The 21,476-nt window shown below is 35.9% G+C and overlaps 1 protein-coding gene across 1 annotated transcript in view; it reads right to left on the bottom strand.

Annotated features, from left to right (window-relative positions):
* Window positions 1-20,591, bottom strand: part of URI1 (URI1 prefoldin like chaperone) — a 64,039-nt gene extending 43,448 nt beyond the window's left edge. Inside the window, exon 1 of the mRNA XM_068528952.1 lies at window positions 20,163-20,591. Coding sequence (XP_068385053.1) covers window positions 20,163-20,267 — 105 coding nt within the window. The 5' untranslated portion in view covers window positions 20,268-20,591. The remainder of the gene's footprint in view (window positions 1-20,162) is intronic.
* Window positions 20,592-21,476: the final 885 nt, after the last annotated feature.

Raw genomic sequence — 21,476 nt, 5'->3', positions numbered from 1 at the left:
TAAATGTTTTTTCCAAACTGTAGCTCGGATGGAATCAAAATTATCATCTTAATCCTTACTTTTACATTTAGCCCTGTTTTCTCCTACCCAGGCTTCTAATGCATTTCTCATAGTCAAACACAGTCTTTCTTTTTACACAAATATTGGAACCACATCTAACATGCTTTGGTATTGTACTTCCCATTCCCCTTGTTGGTTTTACCTACAAGTTAGGGCTCTTTTCAATTATTTATTATTCATAATACCAAGTATTCTAATAAATATACAGTTTTCTTACACTGGAAATTTTTTTTATTTTATTGAAGTATAGTTAGTTTACACTGTTGTGTTAATTTCTGCTGGACAGCAAAGTGATTCAGTTATACATATACATTCTTTTTCATATTCTTTTCCATTATCACATTGGAAGTAGTTAAGACTGACAACATATGTTACATCCAGCGATATTTTTAGGCATGAAGCCACTGACATGTTTGGACGGTTCTGTTTCTGGTATTACTTGAATTAGATATCCAGGAAACTCTAATTGTACTGGATGAAAGAGCAATGAAATATGGGCCAGATCTACTTTATTCACCAATGTACTCACCTGACATACAGTAAGTGTGCAACAAGTCCTTTTAAAGTATAGGTCTACAATCACTTAGCCAAAAACCTCAGGAAAAAATGTTTCTCAACTTAGAACTTTTTGTAATTTAGTAAGGTAATACGTTACACGTATCATACTTTACAGAACATTTGCAAGGAAACATACGAATGTTCAAAGTGGAATAAAATGCCTCACTCAAATCAGTTCCACTGACAAATGAATAAGCCAAAAAACTTAGAAATAACTCTGTTTTCAGTTTTTTAAGACTTCTGAACTGCAGACAGGAGACTGTGACCTGTATTTCTGAATGTGACATACTGCCTGAATTGTAGCTTGCCTGCCTATTGTTTCACTAGAGATATCAATCATTTCCTCTCCATTCCCACACCTTACTCCCTAAAACCCCGCCCTCCTCTCATCTACAATAGGCAGAGGACCCCATTTCTCCATCTGCAACCAGTGTGAATGCAGAGGATCCACACTAACTGGGCCAGTCAAGTTTACCCTGGACCCAGAGAGAGATTGAGGTGATTACAGATACTGGACCCGAAAAGGTGACCACAAACGGATTTGCACAAGCTAAATCTAACAAAGCTGGTCTACGAAGTAACAACATAAATGTACAAGAAAACAAAACAAACACCCACAAATAAAATAACCCTACCCTAGTTCCTCCTGACTTCTTATAGTAAATACTTTCCAAACTTTCATTTCTGTGGTTTGTAACTGATTAAGAAAACGTTGTAAGTAAACTTGCTACGTAGAAATGAAAATATGCCTGTGAAGATCTCAAAGAAAACAAATAATTCATTAAAGATAATAGTAGAAGGACAGGGAAAAAATATCCTCACAAGTGACAAAACAAATTGAAATGCCACCCTGCACCAATTACAGGAATAAATTTTTATTTTAAAGAAACACTGCCAACTATCAGTGAGACTATAGCAAAATTAATACTAAATCACTGCAAGTAGCTATGTAGCTTAACTTATTCCAGACGTCTACCTCCAAGTAGGGAGAAAAGACTGATAACAAACCAATAATCCCTCTGAAAACTAGAAAGGCCAGATGAATATAAAATCATCTCTTAAAAGGCATCTAAGAATTGCCAAAGCAATGAGAACAAGAGGGACTAAAATTCAGGAGATAACTGTGGAGAAGTGAGTTGATGCTTTTTTCTTGGACAACTCTAGGCACAGGGAAGAGGCTGAGAACTATGTTTTTCCTGAGCAGAAATTTAAAGTAGTCTTGAGAAGGCTATAATAACAAAATCAGAGACATGAGCAGTCTTAAGCATATGGTTGTTTTCTTCTTGTGACGTGCCAAATTCTGAGGCTGAAAAGGCCAAAAAGCTAAACTGAAGGTGTGAAAAGCAGAACTCAGGGAACTGATGGAACAAAACTTCAGAAGCCTTTAAGGAAAGAAATGTGGTGAACTAGGTTTTCAGATGAAAGCCAAGAAGGAATCAAGGTGGCTGATACCTTACTAAAACAAAACCCAACCTGCACTCCATTCAGTACCTGCCTGGATTAAGGTATCCAACTCCTATTTTATCAACCTAGCAGAAGAAAGGGTGAAACTTCTCCAGAGGAAGATATCATCTTCAGGACTATCTACAATTTTAAAGATACTAAAATATTAATATTTAATCGTAAATACTTCAGGAGTATTTACATTTCTAACATATAACTAAAAATAACCAAGTTACCAAGAAATAGGGCCATATGAACAAACATCAAGAAGAAAAGAAGAAAAACAACACAAAACAAAACCAAATAAATATGCAATCTACATACTGGAGTTAATAAACTAAAACATTAAAATATAATTATTAATATATTCAAGAAAATAGTGAAAAGATAGAAGAAATACATGAAAAGATGGCATATTTCACTAGAGAATATCTATACAAGAATCAAAAGGATAATCTTTAACTGAAACGTCTAAAATGAGCTCAATAAACGGTGTTAACAGGAGATTAAACACAAAAGTCAGAATTTTGAACTGGATGACACATCGATAAAAAATACCATAAATAAAGTCCAGAGATTTAGAAAGAAAACATGGAAAATACAGAAAAGACCAGTAAGAGACATATGAAACACTGTATAACTGAAGATCCACAAAGAGAGGAAAGAGAGAATGTGGTAGAAGCGGTATCTGATCAGATCTTGATATGATTTCCTAAAAATGAGAGAAAGGTATTAACCAACAGATTTGAGAAGTTCTGAGAATCTCAAGCAAGAGACTTTTTTTAAAAAAATTATATGAAGGCACAACATAGTTACACTGATGAAAACCGAAGAAAAAATGTTATAATCAGCATGAGGGAGAAAGAGCAGGGAAGAGATACAGCACCTTCAAAGTAGCAACAAGAAGAGTCAGAGCTCAAGCTAACTTCAACAAAAACAATGACAGAAACTGGAAAATAGGATAAAATCTTCAAGTGTTGGAAAAAAATAACTGAAAATCTATAATTATGTACAGAGCAAATAGATCCTCCAACATGAAGGAAAAATAAAAACCTTTTCACACAGAAACAGAATTCTGCACCAGCAGATTTTCACTGGAAGAAATACTACAGGTAATTATGTGATGTGACAGCGGTGTTAGCTAACAAGCTAAGGTGGTAATCACTGTGCAATATATAAATGTATCAAAACAACACACTGTATACCTGAAACTTTCACAACAGTATATGTTAATTATGTCTCAATAAAGCTGAACGGAAAAAAGAACTACTGCAAGAAGTATTTGGAGCAATAGAAAAGCAGAAAGAACTAAAGAGCAACTGTACAGGTAATTTCTTAAAAGGTACAGATAAATCAGTATTGGTCACATAGAACAATTAAATACTGTATTGTAGTGTTTAAAACACAGAATTAAAATGCATGAGAGCAACAATGCAAGAAGTGGGATGAATGAATGCATGTTGCAATCTCTAGGAAAAATTTCCCCAATAAAAAAGGATAATAAAAAAAGCTTAGTAAAAGTATATAGTATATTTAGTGCTAACATATACATAAAATAGAGCACTAAGGTACCACTAAGGTACTAAGGTGAAAAAGAGAGTATCTTGAACAAGTTAACAGAGGGGAGAAAATACAATAGGATGTGTCTGATTAAATCAAAGGAACGTGCCCAAAAAAAGCAGAGAGAAAAAAGAACATAAAAGTGGGTCAAACAGACAATGAGAAACCACTTCACACCCATTAGGACAGCTATTAAAAAAGAAAGAAAATAAGATATGTTGGCAAGGATGTGGAAAAATTGGAACACTAGAATTCTTGTGCACTGTTGGTGGGAATGTAAAATGGAGCAGCCACTGTGGAAAATAGTATGGTGGTTCCTCAAAAATGAAACACAGAATTACCATATAATCCAGCAATTCCACTTCTGGGTATATACCCAAGGGAACTGAAAGCAAGGACTCAAACAGATAATCGTACACTCATGTTCACAGCAGCATTATTCACAATAGCCAAAAAATGAAACCAACCCATGTCCACTGATGGACGAATGAATAACAAAACGTGCAATATACATACAATGGAATATTATTCAGCCTTTAAAAGAAATTCTGATATATGCTCTAATACGGATCAACCTTGAAGACATTATGTTTACTGAAATAAGCCACTACAAATGGACAAACACTGTATGATTCCACTTATATGAGATACTCAGAGTAATCAAATTCATAGGGACAGATAATGGTAGTTACCAGGGGATAGGGGAAGGGATAATGGGGAGTTATTGTTTAATAGATAGTGTCAGTTTTGCAAGTTCTGGAGCTGGATAGTGGTGATGGTTGCACCACAATGCGCACCACAATGCCACTGAAATGTATACTTAAAATGATTTAAATGACAAATTTTGTTAAGCACATTCTACAATTTTTAAAATAAAAAGTCAAGTAGAAAGGTGATAAAAATGAAACTAAATGTATCAGTAATTCTATTATACAGAAATTGACTAAATATCCTATACAAAAGAAAAAGATTTCCAGACTGGAAAAGATGTCCAGTTGTGTTTAAAACCACAACTATATGTTGTTATAAGAAACACATTTTGTACACAAAGAAATTGAAATTAAAAGATGAAAAGATATATCACGGAAACAAGCAAAAGCAAAATATGCCGATGTAGCCATACGAATATTCAACAAAGGATACCTAAAGGCAAGAAATATCACTAGAGATAAAAATATTTCAGACTGATAAAAATGCCCACTGACCAGGAATTTATTAGAGTCCTAAATTTGCATGCACCAAATAGCGTAACTTCAAATGCATAAGCAAAGGCTGAAAAAATAGAGAAAAAGATAAATCTACAACCATAGTGGAGATTCTAAATGCCTACCTACTCAGTGTTTGGAAATAAAGGAACATGTTTCTAAGAAACTCCTGGGTCAATAAACAGATCTCAATAAAAGCTAGAAAATATTTTAACTAACTAATAATGAAAATAACATACAAAATGTGTGGGGTACCTAAGGTAATTATCAGAGAAAATTTTAAAACTCAAAGAATACATATTCTAGAGAAAGAATAATAAAAATCAATGACTTCTGCATTTCTAGGAGCTTTTATACAGATAAACAATTATGGAATTCAAGTAAATTTAACAGTATACAAAAATCAAGTATATGTCTATATACTAGCAAAAGATGAACAGCAAATTACAAAATGCAATAAAAAATAAATACCTAGAGATGAATGTAAAAGACATGCAAGATTTATATACTTAAACTACTGAAAGAGGTTACAGAAGAACTAAATAAAAAGATATACCACATTCATGGATTGGTGTAAACATGTCAATGCTCCCCAAATTGATCTTTAGATTCAATGCACTCCAAACAAAACCCTAGAAGGTTATTTTGTGAGTACTGCAGACCTGATTTTAAAATATTCATGAAAAAGCAGAAGGTCAAGAACAGTAAAAGTAATCTTCAAGAACAACAAAGCTAGAGGAATTTTACTACATCAAGACCTAGTAAGAAAGTGTGGTACTGGTGCAACTACAGGCAAATAATCCAATGCAACAGAACAGAAGAGAAACAAAACTACAAATACATGACCATATAATCTATGAAAAAGACATACTCCATATGGAATTAGAGCTATGCCTTAGAAGTAAAGGCTACATGTTAGGAATAAGAGCAAAACTGAAACAGACCAGCCCTAACAAAATCCAAAAACAACTCTCAACTGAGTTGTGTTGATCCACTAGTACTCTGGCTGCTTAAAGAAAATTTACCTCTCTTTGAAGGAAGGTAACATCATCAAGAGTCTACAATTTTTCACTACAATGTCTGGCATCCAATCAAAAATTACAAGGAAGTCTATGACAACAGGAGCAGCTGATGAGAAATCAAGAGAAAAAAATAAACAGAAACAGAGCTCCATTTAATTTACATACTGCAGTTATAAGACATTCTTTTATGATTAATATATTCATGAAAACAGAGGGAAAACTGAAGATGTCAAAACAGGCCTAGAATTCATTAAAGAAATGTCAAAACATAAATTCTTGGAATAAATACTGTAACTGAGATTAAGCATTTAGTAAAAGGATTTTACCAGTAGATTAGATACATAAGAACAGAATTAGTTAACAGGAATACAGGTAAGAAGAAGGTATCCAAAATGGCATACAGATCAAGAGGCAGCAAGAAAATACAGAAAAGAGAGTAAGATATATGAGACAATGAAAATGTCTAATATGTGTATCCAGAATACCAAAAGTGGAGGAGACAATGACATAAGACAAGCATCTGCAGATTAGATAAGAATTTTCTAAACTGACAAGTCATCAAATTACAGATTTAATAAACTACATGTTCAAAGCAGGGTAAATACAAGGAAAACCAAATCCAGACACATCATAATCAAATGCCTAAAAACCAAAGATGAAAAATCCAAAATTAGACAGAGGAGAAAATATATAAAAATTTTTCAGGGAAAAAAACAATAAGACTGATGGAAGACTAACAGAAATGAAAGAAGTCAAAAGATAATAGAATGGTATCTTTAAAGTGTTGGGAAAAAAAATCACCTCCCAGCTCAGAACTAAATAAAAATTAAAATAGAATGTTTAAAAGAATAATAAGCCTAATTTTGGGGGTGGAGGGAGTTACAGAAACATTGTAGAAGTAAAATATATGACAATAGCACAAATAAGGGAGGGTTGGTTCATGAAATTAAGCCATCAAAAGACTATCTGAATAATTTCCTAAGCGGCAAAATTTCAGAAGATTTATGAATAATTTCCTACTAATTTAAGGCAGACTGTAATAAAAAAAAAAAGAGATATTGTAGTCTCTAGGATAATAACTAAAAGGAAAATAAAAACCATACAACTATAAAGCTAAGAGAGTTTAAAATAGAATACAAATATTTTACTAACACAAAAGGAAGAGAAATAAAGGAATAAAAAAATATGTGACAAGTGGAAACCGTGGTAAAATGAGTAGACAAACTCCAACTAAGTGACAGATGAGAAAATTTAAAGACCCTAAATAGAGATATAACATGTTCACAGATTAGAACTGTAAAAATAAAAACACAATCAGGTAACATCAGAATGTTAACAAAGACTGACAATATCAAAAGACATAGTAACATTTAACTGAAAAATCTGAAATATTATTTTTTGAGTAAGAACCTAACTAAGACAAGCTATTAGTGCCTTAAGATACAAGGTATGGATTACATAGAAAGGATTGACAGGGAATTCCCTGGTAGTCCAGTGGTTAGGACTCAGCACTATCACTGTGGTGGCCCGGGTTCAATGCTTGGGGAACTAAGATCCTGCAAGCCACACAGCGCCGCCAACAAATAAAATTAAATAAAAATTAAAGTAAAAAAGACAGAAAGAAACAATTGACAAGATCTAGTAAATTAAAAGATGGATCAGGGAGGCTGAAAAGACTCTGGTTTGAATAATGTTGCCCAGAATCAGGATGAGTATGTACAGCATGTACATTAGGGACAAAGATAATAAGTTAACTTTAGTAAATGAAATCGAGCTTCTTGTGGGCCATCCAAGTGAAGCTGCCCAACAGGCAACAGGTCTGGGAGAGCAGAGTGCATATAGGAGTATTTGAGGACATGCAGAGTAAGAAGAGACGACTGTCAGTGATGTAAAGTACAGGGATCACCAACATTTAAGCATTAGATGAAGACACTAAGGAGACTAAGTAGGAATAGAGAAAGAGCCATAAAAAAGTAGAGTCACAAAAGACTCTATGGTATTCTCTATGGTACAGAGAGTTTCAAGAGTTTACCAGGGAACAATAAAAGTTTCAAATAAAGCACAGAGGCCAAGTAAGGCCAGATCTGCGAAATGGTCCACTGAGTTTGGCAAGTGAAATATAATAAAAACTTTAGGTAGAGTAATTTCAATGAAAAGACAGAGGTAGCACCTAGTTTACAGTAGGTTGAAAAGCAAACAATTAGAAAGAGAGCAATTATCACACTGCATTAAGTTTTCTGTTAACATGTTTCCATATAAATTTTACGTCCCTTGAGGGCAGAACAGAAACCTTGTGTATCGCAGTATCTAGGACAGTGCCTGACACGTAACTCAGTTTTGTCTTTTTGTTCTTTGTGAAAAAGCACTCATTTTCAATAACTTTAATATTACTCGGTTCATAAAATCAGGAAATCAAAGGATAAGGAATAATGGCCAAATCCATACATTAAATGGGTTACTGTTTGCTATACTGTATTAGGATTTCTAGAACAAACGAGCAAACGAAAGAAAGAAAGGAAGGAGAAAAGAAAGTTTTTTTAAACAAACACATTTAAGGTACTGTCCCCCAAAACATGTCATTATCTTAAGGTAGAGTAAGTAGGGAGTACCCTGAAATTAACCTAGAAAGAGATGAGCCCAACAACACAAGCGTCTCAAATCACATTTTAATAACCCTGGATTTCACTCTTAAGTACAGTGAGAAGCCACCAAAGGATTATAAGCAGTAGAGAGAGTGACAAAATTACATAATTCGATTTACATTGCCAGAAAAAGAGAGACAGCTCTGGAAAAAAGGTAGAAGGGGAGCAAGAGTGGAACCACCAGGACCAGCCTCCAAGTAAAACATGATAACTTGAAAATGGCTGTGGAGATCACAAGAAATAGCCAATTCAAGGAACTCAAAACACTGTTCTCTAGTTTTTGAACATCGAGTCCTCTTACCTCTTTTTATTTAATGCTGTAGACTAAATTGAAAGTTAGAACCAATTCTTCAAAAAGGTGATTATATATGGCTTATAAAGCTAAACCAGTTTACCTTCTGACCACTAAACCACCTTGAGGACTTCACCTGAAGTCACTTCACAAATGAGAAACATACGCACAGAGTGATTCACTGCAACATTATTAGTACTATCAAAAAACTGAAAACCACCAAAATGCCCATCAGTAAGATACCAGATGAATACCTGATAATATACCTGAGTACTATGCAACCACAAAATATGATGAGAAAGATCTCTGTGAACCAAAGACTCCCAGATGTATCATTTAATGAGAATATCGAGAGGCAAATATAATATGCTACTTTTTGTATAAGAAGGTGGAGGGGGGATAAGAGAGCATATTTTAGTATTTATTTTTCAAGAAATACAGGAAGGATAAACTAGAAATTAATGTAAAGATTACCGATAGGGGAAGGTAGGAGCAGGGACGGGAATGAATTACCTCACCATACCTTTTGATATAGTTGTGATTTTTAACAATGCAAATGTTTTACAGACTCATAAAGTCAAACTGATAAAAAAGCAAACACTAAAATTCAATACAAACTGTATATCAAATCCAAGATATAACTGCACAGAAAAAAAAAAATAATAATTCAAGTAACTTCTGAGATCATTACCTAACTGCATACTCCAAGGGGGTTAACTCTGCAAGAACAAATTGAACTGCAATGAAACCATGAACTTCACTCATAGGTTTGCTGTTGGCAGTGGTATCAATGTAGTAATTCTAAAACTATTTTGTGTATACTGTGGAATAAAGGAAACGGATAAATATAGATGTTGTTGAGAACAAGGTTTCACTACAGAAAAAGGGAGATTCAAATACAGATGGGAGTAGTTGAAGAATTTTGTGGTAATGTATTTGAATGCAAAGTATCAGGATCCACTGAACCCAATTTTAGCTTTTAGTTTGTTTTTGAACAGTTCTAACTATTTGAAAGGATTGATATTTCATGACTTCTATTCTCTGAGATACTGCAAAGAATAAAGAGAAAATTTACCTACTTAAAAAAAAGTCTAAAACTCATTCTATCTTGCAATTATATATGAGTACATTGAACCTCTTCATAAACCTAAGACACATTATAGGATCCTACTGATTATGTATTTCCTGCATCTTGTTTCATCACCCTAATAATGATTTCATGATTACTCATCAATTTTCCCAAACTATGCTTAAAGAAAACTATATAACAAGTAAATGAGGAATCATGGAATCATCTAGAAGGAATATGCTATCAATAGTAAAAATCATTCTTCAGTTTTCTTACTGCATTGACCAAAGTACTGCATCATCTTTCAAAAAAGTGTAAAAGACTGAAGAAGACACCATCTTTGTAGTCTGGTTTTAGCTTTCAAACACAGTTGACAATTCAGAAATTTTCATTTTCTGTCCATAATGGGAAGGAGAAGAAAAGTGACAGAAAAAGACACTTCACAATTGTTAAACAAATTAAACTATGAATAAAAAAGATAGCAGCTCTCTTCACCAGCACTGTCCAATAGAATTTTCTTTGATGACAGAAATCTTCAAAGTCAACACTGTCCAATGCAATAGCCAATGGTCACAGGTGGCTACTGAGCACTTGAAATGTGGTTATTATGACTGAGAAACTTAATTTTTTAAATTTTACTTAATTAGAATTTTAAACTTAATAGCCACATGTAGTTAGTGGCCACCATTTTGGATAGCACAACTAGATACAGATGATGGTGAAAATATTAATATAAATTAAATCTTAGATTATGAGTCTTCAGACGACAATATCCTACGTGAATTTTCTTAAAACTCAACAATCAATGAGTAATAAACAAAATTAACTCAAAGTTGATCAATGACCTAAAAATAAGAGCTAAAATCATAAAACTCTCAGAAGAAAACCTAGGTGTAAATCTTCATGAACTTGGATTTGGCAATGGGTTCCTACATATGATACCAAAAGCAGGAGCAAAAAAAGAAAAAATAGATATACTGGACTTCATCAAAATTAAAAAACTTGGAACTTCCCTGGTGGCACAGTGGTTAAGAATCTTCATGCCAATGCAGGAGACACAGGTTCAAGCCCTGGTCCAGGAAGATCCCACATGCCGTGAAGCAACTAAGCCCGTGTGCCACAACTACTGAGCCTACACTCTAGAGCCCGTGAGCCACAACTACTGAGCCCGTGTGCCACAACTACTGAAGCCCATGCACCTAGAACCCGTGCTCCGCAACAAGAGAAGCCACCGCAATGAGAAGCCCACGCACCACAACAAACAGTAGCCCCTGCTCGCAACAACGAGAAAGCCCACGCACAGCAATGAAGACCCAACGCAGCCAGAAAGTAAATAAATTAAAATAAAAATTAAAAATTAAAAAAAAAACTTTTGTACATCAAAGGACATTATCATTAAAGTGAAAAGATAGCATATAGTATGGGAGAAAATATTTGTAAATCATACATCTGAAAAGGGTTTAAATACCGAGAATAAATAAAGAACTACAACTCAACAACAAAAAGACAACGCAATTTAAAAGTAGGCAAAGGACTTAAATAGACATTTCTCCAAAGAAAATACAAAAATGGCCAATAAACACATGAAAAGGGACTTCCCTGGTGGTCCATTGGGAAAGACTCCATGCTCCCAATGGAGGGGTCCGGAGTTCGATCCCTGGTCAGGGAACTAGATCCCGTATGCATGCCACAACTAAAGATCCCACATGCCCCATGAAGATCCCACGTACTGCAACTAAGACCCAGCACAGCCCAAAAAAATAAACAAAAAAACACACATGAAAAGATGCTCAGCATCCTTTTTCATTAGAGAAATACAAATCAAAATCACAATAGGTCAATGACGTTAACACCTATTAGGATAGCTCTATTCCAAAAAAAAAAAAAAAAAAGCAAAGTGTTGACAAGGACGTGGAGAAATTGGAAACCTCATACATTGCTGGTGGGAATGTAAAACTGTGCCAACACTGTGGAAAACAGTTTGGCAGTTCCTCAAAAAGTTAAACATAGTATTACCTTATGACTCAGCATTTCCACTCCTGGGTATATATCCCGAAGAACTGAAAACAGGGACTATAACAGATAACTCGTACACCAACATTCATAGCCACATTATTCCAAGAGTAAAAAAGTGGAAACAATCCATGTGTTCATCAACAGTTGAATGGATAAACAAAATGTGGTATATGCATACAATGGAATATTATTCAGCCATAAAACGGAGTAAAGTTGTAATACATGCCACAACACAGATGAACCTTGAAAACATTAAACCAGTCACAAAAGGACAAGTATTGTACGATTCTACATCTATGAAATATCTAGAATTGGCAAATTCATATAGAAAGAAAGTAGATTAGAGATTACCAGGGGCTCAAGGGAGGGGAGAATTGGGCACTAGGTCTCAGTTCCCCATCTGTGAAATCAGAAGTTGGACTAAAACACTGGTTAAGTTTAGTTTAGTTCCTTGGACCACTTCCCTGGCGGCTACTGAAAGTGGGTGCAAGGAACAGAGATACTCATCCCCCTCCCAGCCCCTCCACACACACAATTTCTCCCTCATTAAAGCAGAGTAACTTAGCTTTCATCTGTTTTACATATTGGGTTTTTGAACAAGGTTTTATTTTAATGAAGAAAGCTCTGTGCCTTAAAAAAAAAAAAAAAAAAAAAAAAAAGTTTGACTACCAGTAGTTTCTATGATCTCTAAATCTAAATATTCTGAAGAGTTTGGTTAATTTAGCTAATTGATACAAGTTACCCTCACTCCATCCTGTTAAAAGAGAAAAAAGTCTCAATAATTTGTTTCATTAGAAACAAAAAAAGATTTTACCAGTATTACGTATCTATATTTTGACAAGTAAGTGCAGTATAAAAAAGTTGACCCAAAAAGTTAAAAAAAAAGCAGTTAAAAATAAACAGCTTTACAAATTATTGTAGAAATAATACAAAAGAGGGTTAAAATTCTCATTGAGGAAAAACCAAAACATGTCCAATGGTATAAAAGCTCTTCCCTTGCAAGAAACAGAAATAAAGCCTGAAGACCCAGTTTGGTTTCGCTGCTGAAAAATGTACAAAATAACTTAGAAAAACCGGTTGAGGTCAAACGTTGTGAGTCCACTACCTGTACCTGCCTACTCTTGATCTGGGGAAAACTGATAACCATAGAGCAAGGCAGAGCTGATGGTAGGACAGCCAAGAGTTCTCCGTCTGGGAGTTCATCCTACATTAACCTTCAAGTAAAAGTGATGGCTGCATCACAGTGAATGTAATTAATCTCACTGAACACTACACTTAAAACTGGTTAAAATGGCAATTTTTATTTTATACATATTTTATCATAATAAATAAAGATTGCTGAAAAAAAAGATCTCTAAATTCTATTTTTTTCCACTCCTACAAGTTTTTAGGCTTCTTGAGGACAGAGATTAGGAAGGAAAACCCTGAAGCACTGGAAATGAGTTTTGAAAGCAGGAATTATGTAAATGGTTTATCTCTGTACCTCCCTAAGTTCTAGAACAGACCATGCCAACCAGGAAGAGAACTACATATATATATTTGAATATAGCAGATGTTGAATAAAGGGGGACTGACTTGAAGGAGGAGAAAAAAAGAATCAATAAATGAACAATATACTTCTAAGAACAAAAAAAAAAGTAGGGTATTCCCACCCACTTAGTCATTCAACAAGAAGAACTTCACCATGTAACAGTCTGCAACAAGAACTTGGACATTTTTCTAAAAAGACATGTGGCAATATTCTTAAATCTCTTATGATCTTTGTGCACCAAACTTTACTTAATACAAAGAAGACTGCTGTGTTTAAATTCTTATTAAAATATCCAATAAAAATGGGTTTCACTATCCCTTATCCTTACTTCTGTACATTACTTGTAAAAATTACTTTAAAAAATAAAAAGTAAAAAGATCTCTTGGACCTAGATGGTAAATGGTGATGACTATTCTTCCTGGTATACTGAAGGCTAATACATTTCTTAGCACTGTCCACTGAAAGGGCCTTGATGCAATAATATCCCAGTGGCAATGAGCACAACTTGGGCCCAGATCTAGGTTTCTTAGCATTTCTCATTAAAAAGAACCAGGGCTCTTTGAAGAAATAGTCAATTTCAGAACTAAGACAAGAAAGCTACAAGGTAAGCCTGGGACACCTTGTGCCAGAAAAAAAGGTAATGACCAAAGGATAATGAGAAATGCCAAAAGGATGCAGGAGTCAGCTTGAAGGGGCTCCCACTGGCCAAATTTAGGACAATTCGAGCATCAAAAGGAAAAATGAAAAATTATAACACACTGAATTAAAAAACAAATAAAAAGGGTCTACACTAATACTAAGAGGGGGGAAAGGGCTCCTCTTTACAGAAAAATGCCAGTTATAAACACAGATGGTTAGAAAACCACTAATTTGCAAACACCGATATAATAATTGATTCAGGCAAGGATCATCCACGGTAAAGGGTTGTTGGGGAACAGGATATTTACAATGTCTTCAAGTATTTAATAAATACTTTTAAAGTTCTTATTCCTTACACAAGGGAACAGGTACCTAAGGTGAAGAGATATCGCAGGTACCATCTTAAACAAGTAATTAGCAACACCAATAATAGAATAAAGTAACACTGTATGTCTCCTGCTGTGATGCAACAGGAAGTCATCATCAACTATGTATTATTCTTGCCAAAAATGATTATTTACTTCTGTTTCTTCATGAGTACATTCATCAGAGATCTCTAAATTGTGGGCATTCTATAAGTAAACTGTTGTAAACTCTTCAAAAATACCAATTTCATAAAGACAAAAGAATGTAGAGGGACTGTTTCAGATGAAAGGAAATTAAAGAGGTAAGACGCTAAATGCAGCCTGTGATTGGATGTTGGATTGAAAAATGTTATAAAGAACACTTTTAGAAAAACTGAGGAAATCTGAATATGCTAAATAATATTATTGCATGTCAATGTTCATTTCTTGGGTGAAAAAAAAGATATGATTATGTAGAAGAATGACCTTGCTCCAAAATGATATGTGGTTAAGTATTAGGACATGATAAGATCTGCGATTTACTTTCAAATGGTTCTACAAGGAAAAAAAGAAAAGAAAATACAGAAAGAGAAAGAAAAGGCAAATGAGACAAAACAGGATTGATGACTCAAACTATTCTTTAAACTTTTCTGTTGTTTTACAATTTTTGAAAATAAAAAGCTACTTTAAAAAAAAAAAAAAGAAAAAGAAAGAAAAACTGCCTTAGGACAGACGAAAAAGATCTAGACTCACTAATTTGGAGATGAAGGCAAGAATGATACAAGCTAAAAGATTTTAAAACCCAACCTGACAACATTAGGAGAACAAAATCAAACAGTTATGATCACAGCTTAGACCCCGTGCACCTTCTTCTCCCTTTCCCCATCAGTGTTTTGGAACTATTCTTGTCTTATACTCCCATCTGGAGAGGCCTAACACAATGAATATGGGTCTTCTCCCCTTGAAATACTATATTAGAATGTTTACTAATAAAAGACTAAAACCAAAGTTGTTTCTTCTCATGGCACATGACTGGCATGATAATAATCACTAACAACAACCAAAACAAACTGTTTTAAAATAAAATATAACTCACAAGTTATGAGTTCTGAAAACCCATTTAGCTACAAAATATATCTTTGGCTGTAAGCAAATATTCCTACAACTCTGCCCTTCTTAAAAATGAGAAAAGAAAAGAACTACATTAGAAAGATCAAAAACACATTCTTCAATAAACTACTTATAACTACTCAATTTAGAAAAAGCATTTTATTTTACAAAAAAAATGCAAATAGCCAATAAATACTTGAAAAGGTTATCAACCTCATTCATTAGTCATTACTAGAATGGCTAACAAATATGAAAAGGACAGACAGTACCAAGTGGTGATGAGGACGTGGAATAGCTGGAACTTTCACCACTGCTGATAGGAATGTAAATTGGCATAAGCACTTTGAAAAACAAGCATTATAAGCAAAATTGAAGACACAAATACTCCATAAGAAAGTTCAGGGCAAAAACTAGAAACAACCTAAATTGTTCACCTGAAAAATTAAGAGAGTTAATGAAGACTCTAACATCAAATTTGTAAACATCTATCACAATGCCTGGCACACAAAAAAATTTATTCTATACAATGCAATCCCATAATCCCATCATTCCTCCCTTCATGCATGACAAATGGATTCTTGTCATTTAAGATTAGTATGATTCTCAAAACACATTCCAATGGTTTCTCATCTCACAAAAATAAAAACCAAAATCTTTAACAATGATCTAGTACAGCTCCTTACCTATCACAAACCCTCTGTCATTTTAAATATGCCTATTCCATATCTTTACCACTAGAATGTGATCCCTGTGAAAACAAAGACTTTATTTTGTTCACTACTGCATCCTCAGCAGAGGAAGAAGGCATTAAGTAGGTACAATCTGGCAGGTAGCAGGTACTCAATAAATATCTGCTGAAAAATTATATGCTTGGATTCTGGGCTTGGAAAGAAGAACAATACCTGTGGTATGGAGTACATGACTGACAGTTTCCTAAACTATGTGCAGTTTATCTAAGAAATATGCAAACCAAAGTTAAATTAGCTGTTCTGCTTTACAAAAATTTGAAATATTTACTCTTAATGCATTTAATTCCCCAGGTTCTATATCAAGAAAGTATAAGTTATTCCAAAATTCCAAATTACATGAGCCACTCAGTTATAATTATAATAAACTAAATAATATTATCCTCATGAATTTTCCAAAGTTACCACTATCCTGCAAATAAACCTAGGAAAATAATACTATATACCACTTCTTCCACAATACTATATAGCAGAATCTCAATAATTCTGTTAAAGATAATAGTATCTGGAGATATAAAACACGGATAGAAACATCACCTTAGCCAAGAAACCAGTATTTCAATAATGCAGTTCAAAGACAGAACCAGATTTAACAAGATCTTACTATGAGGAAACTTCCCTAGAACAGCCCAAGACACTCCACTGCAGTCCTAGGTTTAACTTTTACAGCATAGATCAGTCCAGAGAGGCTTCTAAGTAGATTCCATTTTTTCCACCAAATACTTTACTCCTATTGGCAAAAACAGATTTAGTTAAAAGAAAAGAGGGGGAAAAAAAGATGATCCAAGTTCCCTCTTGTCCCTGTATCTTTGGATAGAGAATTAACAGTAAACAACATCTCCAAGGAAAAGAGAAAAGGAAACCACTCGGGGAACAGATATCTGAATAAATTGTACCCATCCGCTCTGGAATAAGAAACAAACCTGCCTAACTGGTGTTCAAACCAGCCAAAAGCCATTTGTCAGGAGCAGAAAATATTTAGCAATTAAAGATACAACATCCCATCTTTCATTAAAATTAATTAGGTTTTATCAATAGCCTTTCTTGAAAAAAAAAAAATCCCATTCAATTCACTCACTTTTAGGTAAAATAAGAAATGAAATTGTGTGCTTTTAAAACATTTAGTGGTGCATTTTCCTATATAAACTGTGTGAATATTTATATACATATAAACATAACTAACCACACCACACAGTGTTCTACAATTTTTAATGACTGCATAAAATCTCCTCATACCAATCCCCTTATGTTGAATTTTTAGCTTTTTCATTATTACAAACAAACCTGCAGGGAACCTTTCTGTACATGTCTTTTTGCTAGATTAAAAAAAAAAAGAAATAAACAGAAGTTTTAACCAAAAAATATTTTTTTGAAAATGTCAGCATTAATGCCAAAAATGAGAACAATATTCAAATATTTGATCCTGTCCATTTACTACAGATGTTGTCATTTACTGAAGTTGTGGATCTTTCATGCCCCCCTCCTTTGTCTTTTTCCTTAGGTTACTAATTTTTTTTCCTTGTTATTCAGTGCTCCAAAGGATAAACAAGGAAAAAACAGAGAGAGGAACCAAGATAAAACGTGTTATACTCCTTATCTGAATTAAAAAGCAAAAAATTGATGAGCAACATTTAAACCACTTTACCTAGCAGCCATTCTTAAGGTTCCCAGAGAAAATGCCCTGAAACTAAGGTATCCATTGCATATAAAGAATTCACTTCTCTCCTCTGCATCTAGAGCCTACTAGCTAGCTACCATCCCAAGGAAAACTGAAAAAATAGTCATTCAAATAATTTTCCTCAGGATTTAATTCTCTCACAGAACCCTGGTAGGGAAAGGCAAGTCCTAAAACACATTTAATTACACTTATATAAAGAAATACTAACTGCTATACTATAAAACTCCTATGACAATTTTTCCTTTTCCTTCCAAGAATGTCCCAACACTTCCACTTACTAAAGTTCACTGTACTCCTACAGCTGCTGGGTTGGTTTTAAAGCCTAAAGTCCCTCACAAAATTTGACTGATTTATTTACTTATTTATTTACTGACTATTTACTAGATAAAGTTTTCCTATACTGAACTATAATTAAAGGATAGCTATCTAACCAGTTTATTTTGTGGCCTCATGGGTCTCTCCTGTCCACTGAAGCAGATCCGTTAAAATACAGTCTAGTCCATTTACTGAGGGACTTTATCATGAACTGGGAATGATTTTACATACCCATGACAGACATACACATGCTTATTTTATGTGCCAAAATAACATTAACACAGCACAGAGAAGTAATTTGGTACCATACTCGATGTCTACTGAAAACTGTCATCCAGGTTCCCACAGGACTGTAACTGAGAAGGCAGTTTTCAAATGCAACTGGATACCATAACCAGAAAGCTGTTCAGAGCACCCCCAAACCGTATCCTTTGTATTTCAGACACACTAACATCAGAATAAAACCAAGGATTTCTCTTTTTAACATGCCAAACAGGAGAAAACATATCAAGTCAGCAGTATGCAAACATCATACTATGAAGGAGGAGTTAATTCCTCTACAGAAAGAAAGACAATGGGAACACCATCTTCTGAGGGTCTGTTTCACATTTTCTAAAAGACTAAAAAATGTAAATAGTTTTTGCCAAAAATGAACAAATTGGTTTCATGAAGGGCTGTTTTTTCTTCTTTCTTTATTCTTCTCTTAAAGAAAAAAAAAAAAAAAAAAAAAACACATTGTCTTACAATATAAACGCACCGAACCTGAATTTTTAAACCCCAAACTTGAAGAAAGCCAAGTTCAAAACCCAACCATTGTATATGGTATTAGAAAAAAAACGGCTCTCAGAAAGGGAAATCCAACGCACAAAATAATTTAGAACAACCAGAACAAAGTAGGAAGGGTTCCCACAATTCATCCTGACAGGTTATTTCCAAGCAAACCAGGATTTAAGTTCTATAAAAAGTCCCTTATCTAGCTAAACTGGGTATGTTTGTATACCTATGTAAGTAGTCATTTTTATACAGAAATGCTCAATAAAAAAAGTTAGGAATTCCCAGTGTTTATAGTTTTTAAACAACTTCCTAACCTTTATAACCATGATACTCTCAATATGACACATTTTAAGTAAATGAAACGTTGCCTTTCAAAATAAGAATTTCAAAGATAGTGAGAAACAAATGATACAGAATCCAAAGGGAAAAAAAATCTCAGATTAAACAATAACACTGTATTTCTTAGATTGGTATACTTGTTCATATACAATCCCATTAGGAAATACAAAACTTTCCTTCCTCTTTACTGGTAGATTAAAACTCATTTATATAATTGAAGTTAAAATTTAATAAAACAGCATTCTATCATGACAAATACTAAACCAAAGCTGAAACTGCACATGAAGTGTTAGCATTACAAACCTAGTAAAACTTTTAAGTGCAATCAGATAAAGAGCAACAAAGACTATACATTTTACCAACGATGAGGTAACAAGCTAAAAAAAAAAAAAATAAGGTGAACTATTCATTCACAGCCTGTCCTTCACCGAGAATATTCCCACGCACTGCTGTACGCATTAAGATTAAAAACTCACTTTCATACACAAGTTAAACAGATTATCGCATCTCTTTTCCCCAACCCTCCCCTCCCTTCGAAGGTCAAAGTGCTCCAGACAAGACAACGAAAGCACGTGACAAAAGTTTCCCCAACACGCTTTCCAGGCCTGGAGGCTATGCTCCTCCCCCGTTCGGGGTCCGGGGTGAGCTAGGCCGGGACCAAAGGGCTGCGGCCCACCGAGGGCAGGACGGGGTCGGCCGGGGCGAGCGGGGGTAAGCCCCCAGCCCCGTGGAGGGGGAACGGGGCGCCGAGGACGCGCCTGGGCGAGGGCGCCTCCCGAGACCGCCGGCGGAAGCGCGGGACGGAGCGCGGCCTGTTACCTTTTCCTGCTCCTCGCGGAGCCGCGCCACCTCTGGGGCGCGCAGCGGCGCCGCGGCCGAAGCCGAGGCCGAGGCGTGGGGCCCGGGGTCGGACGGGGCCTCCATGGCGGGGCGCCGGGGCCTCAGCGGGGCGAACGAGTCCTAAACAAGTGTTTATGAAGGCGGCGTGGCCGGCGGCTGCCCAGCGCCCGCGTGCTCGCCCTCATGCACTGCGCGCCCCGCGCTGAGGAGGCCGCGCCCCACTTCTCTGCTACCGCGGCGGCAGCTGCTCGCGTCCGGGCTGCCCGCGGCCGCATCTCACACGCGCATGCCGCCCGCCGCCGCCGGCGCCCCCGCCGCCGCGGGCTCGGAGCAACAGGCCAGCCGTTGAAGGCGAGAAGCCCCGATCCGGTGGCTGAGCCGAGTCAGACGTCCTGTGGCGGCCGCTCCTCCTCCGCACCTCCCCCGTAGGCCCCGCCCCTCGCCCCCCCCCCCAGCGCGGCACGCTGGGAAGCGCACGCAGCCTCCGCCCTTCGTCACGCCCCCGGTGATCGCGTGGCGCAGGAGCGGCGCAGCGGCGGCTGGCTTATCCGTGAGGCTAAGCTGCACTGTAGCCCTTTGGAAACTTTCATTCTAGGGAAGATCGACGCTCAATTCACGGAGATGAGCCCTGTCTTAGCCTTGTGTCCCCCTAATGCCCCCAGTCATTGAGCGCTGCATCTGGCGGTAGGAGCTTAATTCGTGCACTAGTGCTGGTTCATAAGCATATTTAATTTTAGCAAAGTCAACTCTTCCCTGTGCCTGTTTAATGAATTAAAATATGCGATTAAGTTTTGTATGTGTTAATTACTGCACACACAATTTTTCCTTATATAAAGGTATTGTGCTTTAATTAACATATTGCTATGTATGGGCTATTTAAGAGACTTTTCAAGGATAACGTTGCCCATACTTTTCCTCTTATTTCAAAACTCCTGTGACCTCTCTCTCCTACAGCCTCTGTATACAGTAGGCACCCAATTAATGCTTAATGAATGGAATTGGCCTTGCCCTAACAATCATCTCTGCTCCAATACCTAACAGTGGGTTGGGTCCTGTTCCTTCAGCATTGTGCAAATGGCAATGGGCTGGGAGGTAGCTGCAGTTCTCACCCTGGTGTGCCTGCTTGCTAGATTTCTCTTCCCTTCTGGCCAGCTCCCCAGTCCAGATACACCCTTTTTACATTTGCTTCAAAGAAAGAAGTGAGGAAAATTTGGGCAAATGGTAAATGTTAATTGCTCTCTTTTCCTCACTACATATCCAACCTCTGAAACAGGCAGTCTCTGACTGCTCTAG

Source organism: Eschrichtius robustus, chromosome 19 (assembly GCF_028021215.1).
Source record: "Eschrichtius robustus isolate mEscRob2 chromosome 19, mEscRob2.pri, whole genome shotgun sequence".
NCBI classification, from domain to species: domain Eukaryota; kingdom Metazoa; phylum Chordata; class Mammalia; order Artiodactyla; family Eschrichtiidae; genus Eschrichtius; species Eschrichtius robustus.
This window is presented reverse-complemented; position numbering and strand designations above follow the sequence as displayed.